Below are 13,088 nucleotides of genomic sequence, written 5' to 3'. Positions count from 1 at the left end.
GATGGGTCATTACACAAAGTAAAACTATTTCCCCATGTTTATTCCCCCTCCCTCACCCCCCACTGTTCCTCAGACGTTCTTGTCAACTGCTGAAAATGGCCCACCTTGATTATCACTACAAAAGGTCCCCACAGCAGCCCCGCTCTCCTGCTGGTAATAGCTCACCTTAAGTGATCACTCTCGTTACAGTGTGTATGGTAACACCCACTGTTTCATGTTCTCTATGTATATAGATCTCCCCACTGTATCTTCCACTGAATGCATCCGACGAAGTGAGCTGTAGCTCACGAAAGCTTATGCTTAAATAAATTTGTTAGTCTCTAAGATGCCACAAGTCCTCCTTTTCTTTTTGCGAATACAGACTAACACGGCTGCTACTCTGAAACAGGAGATAAAAGTGTTCTGTCAGAAGTATGATTAAGTTGACAGTGTTCCTTTAAATTGTAATACAAAACTGTATTATTTGGTTTCTACCTTACCTTATCTTTATATTAAAACGTATGCATGCTTTACAAGAACAAACCTCTTTTGTCTCATTACCTTCTTAATCCAGTGGCGATATTCATTGACACCAAAGGTTTTTTTCATCCAAAGGCCATAAATATAGCCAGAGATTCCCTTCAGCACCCACTCATCGGACCTGCAATAAGAAAAAACTATGAGACATCTATAATGTCTCCTTGACTTGCAGGGTATTTTGAACTAGCCAAGGGCAGCTCATGCTTCATGTTTCACTGATGCACACATTTCAGCCGGTTATATAACTTCTCAAGTCTAAATCAATAGGAGCCTGACGAGCTGTGAACCGATTTATGTGATATTTGCACCTGGATGGGATTCATGAAACCAAAGAGCCAGTTAAAACTGTGAATTTCTTTTACAACAGAAGCCCAGATTAAAATACAAAAATTGATTTTAGCTGAAACAGTAACAATAAAAAAGATTAGAACACTTACTTTAGTAAGTATTAAAACCCATGTCTGTCGACATAATCTTAATTGTTTGAAAGCTACTTTAATGCGATAGACAAGAGTTAGACAGTATAGTGCATAGAAAAGACGGACACAAAATAATCACAACTGTATGTATGTACAAAAGTATGCTTAAGGCTATACAAATATGAAAGAAGCAGTTCCTACTCAGTAGAGTCTCTCATCAATATTGAAGTCAAAATATATTAATTGATTCACAGATTCCAAAGCCAGAAGGGACCATCATGATCATCTAGTCTGGTCTCCTGTATAAAACAGACCACACAGTACTTCCTCAAAATAATTCCTAGAGAATATCTTTAGTTTTGTCACCCCAACCATCTCATGCTTGGGTAGATGCCCGTGAGAAGTGCGTTCTGAGGAGAGATATGAATATGCAGAAGGAAGCCACTTGGTGAACAACAGCATCAAGTTCCAAGCACAAGAGTGGCATAGATGGCTGCAAAGACGTGAGTGGGAGAAAGAGCACCAAAGGGGCCCTTGTAAAGGGCACTAAGGTCTTGTCTATACCAGTAATTTGCCCCAATTACAGCTATTAGTGACCAATCGAGTCTTCAGCACAGCTAAGATACATCAGGGCAAATAGTTCAGAGTAGCTTTGCCTAGTCTACGCTAGGAGTTTGCACTGGTGCCACAAAACCCGTGGTAGGCCACTGATGGCTGAAATCTATAGTATAGGCAAGACTTTACATGAATGCTAACAGACTGATGTACAGGTGGGTAAGAATAGAAAGAAACTGCAAGAGATTTTTGATGGGTAGAGTTGTACAGTTATGCAGGTGAGGCGCTCCCCAGCCTCGTAAACTTGCTCAGCCAATCCCATTCTCTTTGCTCCCAGACTTCTCCCTCCCGCTGCCAGCTCCCAGGCCCAGTATCCACCCTCACCAGACTTCTTGTCGTAATCCACGAGTTCTCCCACTGTACAAGTACCCTTTTATTCCTTCTGAAATCCAGTCAGGCTGCTTCTTTCTCCACACTGCCTGGGTGGCAGCAGATGGCAATACTGCGAGCATAGAAGAGAGTCTCTGTGCCATCAGTTCTAGTACCACGTACCACAGCAGCCTTCAGTGGCTGGGAGAAAATCGCAGGGAAAGTCATGATCAGCCCCTGTGGCGCTAATCATAGACTTTAAGGTCAGAAGGGACCATTATGATCGTCTAGTCTGACCTCCTGCACAACGCAGGCCACAGACTAATGTAGGTGGAATCTTCAGAAAATTTACCTGCCAAACTCTAAGAATATGTGCCTATTTTTCAAAGGCTTATAACTTGGCCAAATTTGGCCAAATATTCACAGGAACAGCAAAAGGCACATCCTTCAAACAAAGGCCATCCCTCTGCCAGATTTCAAGTCTTTGTTCCAAAGCACATTGGCACTAGAGCTTCTCAACAAAACAGCTGTAAGAATTTTTTTAACATGAGAAAAAACAGTATTTTTCTCTTATCTTGTTTTCAGAAATAACTACGCAATTTTTCTTAAAACTTTCAAATTCAACCTGAGGCAGAGAGCCGACATGGAAAATTTCATATCAAATAGTTAAGGTTTGGCAAAATGATAAGCACCTTTATAAAAAAAAATCTTAATGGAAAGCATTGGGTAACTTTAACTAAAGGCAGCACTAACAGCTCTACCTACGACGTGAGATTAATCTTCTTTGTGCGTACCTAAATGCCCAGAACCACGGTCTAACACATCATTGTGAGATATACTTTTTCTGAACAGATTAACCTATTCCAGAACCAGAATTCACAGCCCTGATCAGCTTGTATGGGTCCAACAGCTACAGGTCTCAAAAGGCTAGTTAGGACCCTTCATTCATCATTTTTTCATAGAACCCTTACAATTTTTTTATTTACTATTACAATCAACCTCTAATGTCAGATTCTGATCTCCTAAGATTAAGTTCTTTTACTCACTTTGCCCGACCTTATTTGATAATCACTACATACATTAGGTTATATAATTTCAGTAATTAGTAGCTGGTGGGAACAATGTTTTTTCTTTATTTTCTCTTTCAGCAGGAAACCAAACAATTTCTCTTGAATTCTTATTCACTGATGATCCTAATGATCTGTAATAATTCTTCTAAGGATACTGCTTCGCCTACTGTTAGGGTAAAATGCAACATGCAAATTATACTTCCAAAATATCCTATTACTGTTTTGTATATAGTACTATTTTATGATACTCACCAGGACATTCTGGATATAAAACAGCCAAAAAATTGCTGAGCCAGAGCCTGAGCTAAGTATCTCCTTGTCAGTGGAGTCTCATCTATAATCATTGCACTGTGTAAAAGATTTGTGCTAGACCAAAACAAAAAAAGAACATAAGCACAATCTACAAAAGAAGGAAACACAATCAAAACAAAATACAAGATGTGATACTATAATTTGGGAATCTTTCACTGTTTTGCCATGCAAATAACTTAATTTCTACTTTTCTTCCAAATAACCTAAAGACAGCCCCTTTAAATAACCTAAAGATCTCCAGCTGTTTTCACGTACATATAATGCTTCTGTCCCAAATACAGAACTAATGCTACAGAACTTTGCTTTTTGTGTTTTACATGGTGAAACTCTATGGATACATGGCACCTTTTTCCAGCTGAAGAAATACAACCAATTGTCAAACTTCTGTAAGACAGCTGCACTTTATTTAACACGAACTTAAATGTTTTATGTGACTGCAATTCTGATTACAGAAAGCAAAATGCAGCCTTGCAAGTGCTTGGTTTTGTTTTGCTATTTTAAATATAAATGTCTTTGTAAAAAATATAAAAAACTTATATTAAAAGACAGCAGTATGGACAAAGGCCAATATTTTCAAACTTGGGTATCTTAAGTCACGCTATGAAGTCAATATGAGTTGTGAACATTCCACACCTTTTAAAATCAAGCCCTTATTTAAGTTTAACTTTAGGCACCCAACTTAGAAATTTTTGGCCCTAATCTTCTCATCACCTGAAAAGGGATGGGTTCTCTCTCAGCACAAAGTTTTAGACATATAAGCATCATAAATACTAACCTAAAAATACTCATGGAAGCATAAGCAGCTACTTCAACATATGCTTCATCTACAAAAACAGTCTTGAAACAGGAGTAAGGATAGCGACAGGTAAGAATCTCCTCATAGAATTCAAAGACCTCATGAAGGTATGACGTGGTGTGTTTGAGCAATGGGAGAAGCTGTGGTAAACAAAAATGAGTCACCTGAAAAACAAAACAAAATTAATTTAATGGGAAACGTAGCAATATTTAAATATATAAATATCAAATTTTAACATTACATAACATTTAAAACAAAGAAAAAAATCAAAAGAAAAACAGTGTTGTCCCTATGTAAGATGCCACTGGAATGTAACAGAAACCAGCACTTTTACAGCTGTGGTAACAGGTATCATGGAAGAAAAGGGCATTGTGATGCCAATCTTAATTGTGAGAGCTGCCACAGAAAAATAATTTATTTGAAAGGTATTGTATAATGAGTCAAGGTACACAGGTATGCAGTACTAAACTTTTTAAGTTAGCCCATTCACCAGTGTGCACTATAGGTCAACACACAGACACTATTTTGGACCAGGAGATTAGGAAGCATTCCAATGGTTGTTTACCTACTGATGTCTACTGCTCAAAGGCATAACTTTTTTTTAAAATCCATTGGGTACCTTGTTGAACACTATCTTCCTTCACGCAATAATGCATTATTTTATACTGGACAGCAGCAAGTGAATCAAATGTTGCTCTTATAAAAACAACGAGGAGTACTAGTGGCACCTTAGAGACTAACAAATTTATCTGGGCATAAGCTTTTGTGGGCTAAAACCCACTGCATCTGATGAAGTGGGTTTTAGCCCACGAAAACTTATGCCCAAATAAATTTGTTAATCTCTAAGGTGCCACAAGGACTCCTTGTTGTTTTTGTTTTTGCTGATACAGACTAACACAGCTACCACTCCAAAATGCTGCTATTGTTTTTTAGTTTCAACCACATCATATCCTCATCCTAGTAAGTACCTTTTTGTTATTGTTATTTCCCCAAAGGTTACTGTGCAATTGGTAACAATGGACTGGAATTCTGACAGGTGTAACACCATTGATTTCTGTGGAGTTACATCAGCCATGAGAGTCTTTGGATCAATGTCATTAGTAGCCTCCAAATCATTAAAACACTGCAGAAATGTCATTTCTGTTTCTTTATCACTGGATTTTTCAGATCACTTCCACTAATTTTTATAATAGATATTATATTTCCCACATAATTTTTGAAATATTTAATTTATTCCTGTGAAAGATATCAGACTGTCAGCACTGGAGACTAAAGTCTTCAGTTGTTCAGTAGATCAAATACAGCATACACATTAGTAGTGTAGGTTTGCCAACAAAACCCCCAATACCCTTGAACTCCAACCAAGAGGGACATAGATGGGCCACTTCCTGAGTTGAAAAGGTAGTTTAATTTGCCTGCCTAGTTCATCTTCAGTCTCTCTGAGAATATAGACAAGAGTATAAATCATAATGGCTCATTTTGTGGACATGGACAATACAACAGGCCACCATGAAAGAGACTCTTGCTACCAATTTATTCATATAAGCCATTGAACTATGTGGTAACAACTTGTAGTCACTATGAGCACTGGCTTGTATTTAAAACTATTTGAAAATGTATCCTTTTACCAATTCCAACTAATCTAGTTTCCTGACTTCTACCTAGAGTTTAATTTCAGAGATACCTTTATAAATCCTGTTAGGGTTTTGTAACACTAGATCAGTATCATCCCATAATTGTACTAGCAGAGACTGGTACGTTAACCATATATCTTTCTTGGATGATACTTGCTGGATCTAGCTGTAGGCACTAAAATGAAATAAAGTTACCAGTTCTCTAAAAAGGAGAGTCCTCTGAAGATTATTACCTCATGCATGTATGGATCAACAAGGATTTCAAAGGGTCCTATGGCCAGAGAGATGTTAGAAGCCGCAGTTGGAATAGTCAGCATGTAATGAAAGGTCTTCTTTCTCATATCATGGGTATATATTGTTTCCACCAAATCTCCATTTGAAACAGCCACCATTGCAGCATCTACTGTATATTCTAGTTTCCATGTGCACAGTTCAGAGTATGAATCAACACAAGGAAACCAAAATCTAGAAAAAAGATTAGGATGTTAAAAAAGAGAAGAATAAGAAAACACTACATACTTTTCTTTTTTATGACAAGTTTTTCCTCTCCAATTCCAGGCTATATATATTCCTAAATACTTTGGTACTTGGCATGCAGGCAACCCCACTCTACAGCTCTCATACTTCACACAAGTCTGCCAGCAGTGGAAGCTTCTTTGCTACTGTTTCCCATTAAATTATGCCATGCAGACTTTAGAAATCTCCAGTGGTTCATTTTGTGCCAGACTCTGTTGAATTCACTCCAAACAGAAGTTTGAGATTAAGCAACTGACATTTTCCACAAGAAACTAAGTTAGAAAACTGTGGAATTATTACTATGAGTATTTCCAATATGCTGAGATTCTATAAAATACTCAAGATCTGTTTTGCAATATAACATTTGAGGATTAAGATTCTTACCTTGTAGAATTTTGATATCCACAAGAAAAGACATGGGCCCCTCTCTCTGCCATGCTACCTTCTACATTGGGCACCACAAAATGAAGGCCTCCCTTTGGCTGGTCCAGAGAAAAATTTATATGCACCTTTAGGACTTTTAACTCTACAGCAGTAAGAAAGCAACCATGTGTTTAGTGTGTGTATGAAAGCAATTCATACAAAATTTATTTTACAGAAAACATGCACTTAAGGCTCAAATCTTGCAAGGTACTGTGTTCCCTCAATTCTCATTAACTTCAGGGGAAGTGGAGAACATTCAACAACTCACACAATTGGGCCATTTAAAGCTTAAATATTGCAATGTACCATCAAGCTATCAAACTATTTTCTATATTAAAATTTTATATTGATGAAAACCTTCACTTGTGGTTCCATTTCACCTTCCAACACCCCAATACTAAAACATCTTTACACTTGCACTGTAACTGCTGATCTGTTTTCCCAGCAAATGTTTTCCACAAAAATTACATGTAATATCCACATTTTATCCCCTTTCTCATTTACACATTTCTTAAAATATCCTACTACAGTTAGAACTTTGTAGGCAACTGCTAAGTGTCTTTGCTTTTGTTTAGTTTCCCAGAATCTTGTGTGTGAACTTATAGCTATCCTTCTGTACATTAAGACTGACTGCTCAGAAATAAAGTTCAACTGATTTGTCCACTAGATTCCACCACAGTCTTAATATAGCTGCAACAATTAAGCTTCAAAGTGACACCATCAACTTAAAAATACTATCTGTTTAAACATTTTTTCCAAAATTCTGACAAGTACCACCTAAAACAGTATAACTGAAATGGAGGAACTAAAATATTTCTCTTTCTAATTTGTGCATTTGATAGCACTGCATGCACAGACAGTTTCACTGAACCACTACTGTCAGTTTTCCATGTTAGTATGGGTCTTTCACACGTTAACAGGGAAATGTGGTGGTAAAATCACAAAAATTGATAGGACAATTTATTGGAAGTGCAAAACCTTAAACTACCTTACATATTTAACAGAACCGATTTCAAATTAACAATTGTCTCTTGAAATACTTGACATTTATATGGCATCTTTTATGCATAGATTTAAAAATGCTTTATAAATATTATACCTAAAAAAATCAACTGTGGGGCAGGCAAACAATATAACTATCTTAAAGGAGGATGAAATAAGGAATTAAATGACCTGCCCGTAATTAAATAATCAAATTAGTGGCTGACATGGAGCATTTGAAAATGTGGTGCCTGAGAGCACTAACCACCCACTCCCTGGTTAAAATACCCAAAAGGAGTAGACTGTCTGCAAGCAAAACCCTATATATCTGATTGACTGCCTGAGTTTGGCACATTTTTACTACCTTATTCACCTTTCCTTTGGAATATGCTTAGATAACTAGGATTAAATGTGACCCATATTAGAAAACAAAACTATGTTTAGACAGTTAAGGCTGCGCCAGGAAACATCCCATCCACCAAGAATCTTAAAAATACAGATATACGAACGTAAAGAGGAAGACGTGCATTTCACGGCACCTCCACACTGCCTAGAACAGCATTTCTCAAACTGGGGTCCGCAAGGGTACTCCAGGGAGTTTGTGGGCCCCACTGATTAACTCAACTCCTCCTCTTCCCTCCCAGCATCTCCCACATGATGGGGAACAGTGGTTCCACAGCATCCAGGAGGAGGTGCTGGGAGGGAAGAGGAGGAGCAGGGATGGGGCTTGCTCGGGAGAGGGAATGAAAAGAGGTGGGGAAGAGGAGGAGCAGGGGTGGAGTGGGGATGGGGTCTTGGGGGAATGACTGGAGTGGGTGCAGTGCCTGGGGCTGAGCGGGTGGCTGGGGGGGGAGGGGGGTCCATGAAAAATTTTAAATCAAAATGGGGGTCCTAGGGTTGCTAAAGTTTGAGAACCACTGGCCTAGAACGTTGTCAATAGTGCACTCCGACACTCCATAAGGTTTCATTTCCATTTCCAACAGATAGCAAAAAGGATTATGTAACCAAACTTGATCAAACGTCCACTGTGAGCAGCATCTTAGTTGGAGTACATTATTGACAGTGTTGTAGGCAATATGAGGATGAAAAGGAACACACACATCTTTACATGTTCAGTAGTTATTCCCTGACTGTTTCCTGGAGTGGGGCGTGTAGCTTTAATCAACAAATAATAATGCTAATAAACTGCATAGTAATTTAAACAGCAGTTACGGGGAAATAATTCATTACTCTAGGCGTGTGTGTTCTTAAATACAGGTTTCTGTCATTTCCCGAATCCTTTATTTAGAAAGGAAATCCATTCAGCATTCCACTGGTAAGATAAATACTGTTCAGCAATAGTTTTCTGGCTAAAGAATGAGCACAGTAAATATTTCAAAACAGTTTCTTATCAACTGGGTGACATGGTCGCCTAAAACCTGCACAAAATATTAGCAAACTATCCCACATAACAGAAAAGAAGGCGAGGAAGAAAAAAAAACTGTGAAATGGGGTTTCCCTTAATGACAATGTGAATGTCTAAGCTTTGTAATAGATACAATAGTGCTAGGCATCTGATAAAGGTATATAAATATTAATTCTATTAAGGCTAGTTGAAGGTATTTTTAGGACAGATTGAGTTATCTAAACCTGCAAAATGAGATGTTTGGGATGGATCTAGTATTATTTTCGTTTTTGTGGGTATAGTTGAAATGTATCATACATATAGTTGCTGTCAAATGGTCAAAAACAGTGGGCTGAAATGAAAAGTTGCTACTGGTACCATGTATAACATACTTCTCCCCAATATACTATTCGTAAATACAATAAGTATCAACTACTAAAAGAAACCATCATGGCAGAAGCTTAATCTAGGAAAGATTGATGTAAATACATCCCAGAAAATATAAATGAACTGTTATACTGATACTCTTTTGATTCTTTGTGAAAACAGTTAATTGTTCCAGCAGTTATTCCAGTCTACATATGAATCTACATTTCTCCTTCACAATATGTACCAGACCACCCACACACAAAAATAAAATAAAATCAAACCTCCCACAATGTGACAGTCAAAAGAGATATGTAACTTTAAAAATCAATGAAGATATGAAAATATGCATATCCTTACCAAAATATGCCTAGTTGGCTCCCATATACCTTGATTTAGTTTATGAAAATAATTTTAACATGCAAGATATTTGGCTTTCACCAATAGACTTAAAAAATAGAACTCACTAGAGAGGGGTAACAACCATTTTCTTAACTATTGTGAGGAAAGCTCAAAGCCGTGAGTCAGAATGCCCTTTCAAATTATCCTTGTGAAAATGGATAGCTTCAGATGACTGATGTTGACAGGTAAAACATTACCCCAAAAGCCTGTGCATTTAAGACAAAAGGGCTATTTTTAAAAGAAGCTCTTGTGAGTAAGGGGTAGTCTAGTCACTCTTGTGAGCAATGTGTGGGCCAGATCCACAAAAGTACTTGGGTGTCTAAACCCAAGAGTAAGTACTGCTCCCTCAATTGCTCCTGCTGAAGCTGTTCCATTTTGGATAAATAATCAGAGTAATTGGGTAAGAGGTAGAAAGAGAAAGAAGATGCTTCTAATGCCTGGCGTTTAGGGCATCCCCCTGGAGGGTGGGAGACCCAGGTACTAGTACCCCTGCTCCGGTGATTATTTATCCAAAGTAGAACACCTTTAACAAAACATCTCATAGCTCAGCGCTCAGAGCACTCTCCCAAGATGTGTGGGAGACCCTTGTTGAAATCCTCTCTCACCTCAGGCAGAGGGGAGAATTCAACCTGGGTCTTCCACATCCCAGGTGAGTTTCTAACCACTGGGCTAAAAGTTATAAAGTTGGGCATCAAAACCATCTCTTCCTCCTCTTCCTCTCATTTTGCATTAAGCAAGGCACGTGCTTAACTCATTCTCAGAAAAAAACAGCTTAGGCACTTAAATTGGTAGATTCCAAGGCCAGAAGGCATCATTGCAATCATCTAGTCTGACCTCCTGTATGACATGGGCCATAGAACTTCCCCAACACAATTCCTAGAGCAGATCTTTTAGAAAAACATCCCATCTTGATTTAAAAATGGTCACTGATGAAGAATCCACTGCAACCCTGGGTAAATTGTTCCAGTGCTGAATTACCCTCACTGTTAAAAAATGATGCCTTATTTCCAGTTTCAATTTGTCTAGCTTCAACTTCCAGCCATTGGATTGTGTTAGACCTTTTTCTGCTAGACTGAAGTCCCCACTATTAAATATTTGTTCCCCAAGTAGATACTTACAGACCCTAATCAAGTCACCCCTTAACCTTCTCTTTGTTAAACTAAATAGATCAAACACTTTCAATATATCACTATAAGGCATGTTTTTTAATCCCTTACTAATTCTTATAGCTCTTCTCTGAATCGTCTCCAATTTATCGACAGCCTTCTTGAATTGCAGGCACCAGTACTGAGTACAGTATTCCAGCTGTAGTTGCACCAGTGCCAAATAGAGATAAAATAACCTCTCTATTCCTATTCCAGATTCCCCTGTTTATGAATCAGATTGGAAGCTCATGCTCACGTTCAGCTGATTATCTACCACTACCCCCAAATCTTTTCCAGAGACACTGCTTCCCAGGATAGTCCCCCTTCCTTTAAGCATGGCCTACATTCTTTTTTCCTAGATGTATATATTTACTTTTAGCCACATTAAAATGTATTTTGTTTGCTTGTGCCTGGTTTACCAAGTGATCCAGATCACTCTGAATCAATGACCTCTCCTCTTAATTATCTACCACGCCCTCAATTTTTGTGTCATCTGCAAATTTTATCAGTGATAATTTTATGTTTTCTTCCAGGTCATTGATAAAAATATTAAATAGCGCAGGGCCAAGAATTGACCCCTGCGAGACCCTACTGGAAACACACCCACTCAGTGATTCCCCATTTACAACGATGTTTTGAGACCTATTTTAGGTAGCCAGATTTTAATCCATTTAATGCAAGTCATGTTAATTTTATATCATTCTAGTCTTTTAATCAAAACGTCATGAGGTACCAAGCTCTACAGAAGTCTAAGTATATTACGTCAACACTATTACCTTTATTAACCAACTTGTAATCTCACTAAAAAAAAGTATCAAGTTAGGTTGACAGGATCTATTTTACAGAAATCCATGTAAATTTGCATTAATTACATTACCCTCCTTTAATTCTTTATTAATCTAGTCCTGTGTCAGCTGCTTCATTGCCTGGGATGGATGTCAGGCTGACAGACTTATGATTACCTGGATGATCCCTTTTACCCTTTTTTAAATTGGCACAAAATTAGATTTCTTCCAGTCTTCTGGTACTTCCCCAGTGCTCCAAGACATACTGAAAACCAACATTAACAGTCCAGCGAGCTCCTCAGCTAGCTCTTTTAAAACACATGAACCTGCTGATTTAAAAATGTCTAACTTTAGTAGCTTCTGTTTAACATTCTCTAGAGATGCTGGTGGAATGGAAAGAGTGTTATCACCATAGATGAGACTATATCATGTTTTTTCCCCATATACAGAAGAGAAATTGAACACTTCTGCTTTTTCCACATTATTATTGATAATCTTACCATTTCCATCTAGTAGTGGACCAATAGCATTATCAGAATTCTTTTTGTTCCTAATATATTTTTAAAACTCCTTTTTGTTTTCCTTATCTCTGATGGCCACAGATTTCTCCTTATATCCTTTTGTTTCCCTTATCAATTTTTTTTACAATCACTAACTTCTTATTTATATACACTACTATCAACTTCCCCTTTCCTCCCTTTGTTATACTTAAAAAACGCCCCCCCAGCAAAAAACCCCCAAAACCTAAGCCATCTGACATCAGTAGAGGGGTTCCTGGTTGTGAATTGCAAGCAGGTAGGTATCTCCCTTGTAGCTCATATTAAGTTGCCTAACTCCATGAGGGGACAGTTTCTCCCACGAGCTAGCTTAGGAGGCTCCCTGCCGAGCATGCTAGCTTTTGTGAATCCCATTCTCAGGCAGCTCTCTCTTCTCATTCATTGTAAAGGCTAACTCAGGCTCTGCATGTCGCAATGCTCCTCCAATTATTAGTTAGGTGTTGCGACACTGATTGTTGCAACACCCAAGTCCCTTTGTGGATCCGGGCTTTTTATTCTTTCCAAAAAGGTGTTGGGTGGGGGTTTTTGTGGGGAAGGGGAAAGAGTGATCCTAATTTAATCTATTATTTATGTTTACTTAAATCTAATGTCTTTCAATACAAAATGCCCTAGCTATCAAATCTGCAGTACCTTAATTTAAGTATCAATATGGTCTCTACACTTTACCATCAACATGTTTCCACAGCTCCGAAGGAACCTTAATGCAGAGTTCTCCATTTCCAGCATCTGGGTCCACAGCACTGACTGCAGCAGCATAAGCATTGGAAAAATAGTTGAGATTTCTCCTAAAAGTAAAACAAAACCCATTTCAATTCTTAAAATGCACATTCAAATATGGTATCAGCGCAACTTTTA

The 13,088-nt window shown here is 38.0% G+C and overlaps 1 protein-coding gene across 3 annotated transcripts in view; it reads right to left on the bottom strand.

Annotated features, from left to right (window-relative positions):
• The window catches only part of TAF2 (TATA-box binding protein associated factor 2), a 105,167-nt gene that overhangs the window by 72,767 nt on the left and 19,312 nt on the right, over positions 1-13,088 (bottom strand). For 2 of the 3 annotated variants that reach the window (XR_013345073.1, XM_077809859.1), the window contains exons 4-9: positions 12,900-13,018; positions 6,575-6,716; positions 5,908-6,139; positions 4,020-4,204; positions 3,185-3,298; positions 541-640 (exon numbers count right to left, since the gene is read on the bottom strand). Coding sequence is in view for 2 of the 3 variants with exons in the window: in XM_077809859.1 (XP_077665985.1) it covers positions 541-640; positions 3,185-3,298; positions 4,020-4,204; positions 5,908-6,139; positions 6,575-6,716; positions 12,900-13,018 (892 nt within the window). In the remaining variant the exon portion in view is untranslated. Of the gene's footprint in view, positions 1-540; positions 641-3,184; positions 3,299-4,019; positions 4,205-5,907; positions 6,140-6,574; positions 6,717-12,863; positions 13,019-13,088 lie in introns of those variants that run through there. The other variant, XM_077809860.1, reaches the window with a different exon arrangement.

The sequence above is a fragment of the Eretmochelys imbricata genome, chromosome 2, assembly GCF_965152235.1.
Source record: "Eretmochelys imbricata isolate rEreImb1 chromosome 2, rEreImb1.hap1, whole genome shotgun sequence".
NCBI classification, from domain to species: domain Eukaryota; kingdom Metazoa; phylum Chordata; order Testudines; family Cheloniidae; genus Eretmochelys; species Eretmochelys imbricata.
This window is presented reverse-complemented; position numbering and strand designations above follow the sequence as displayed.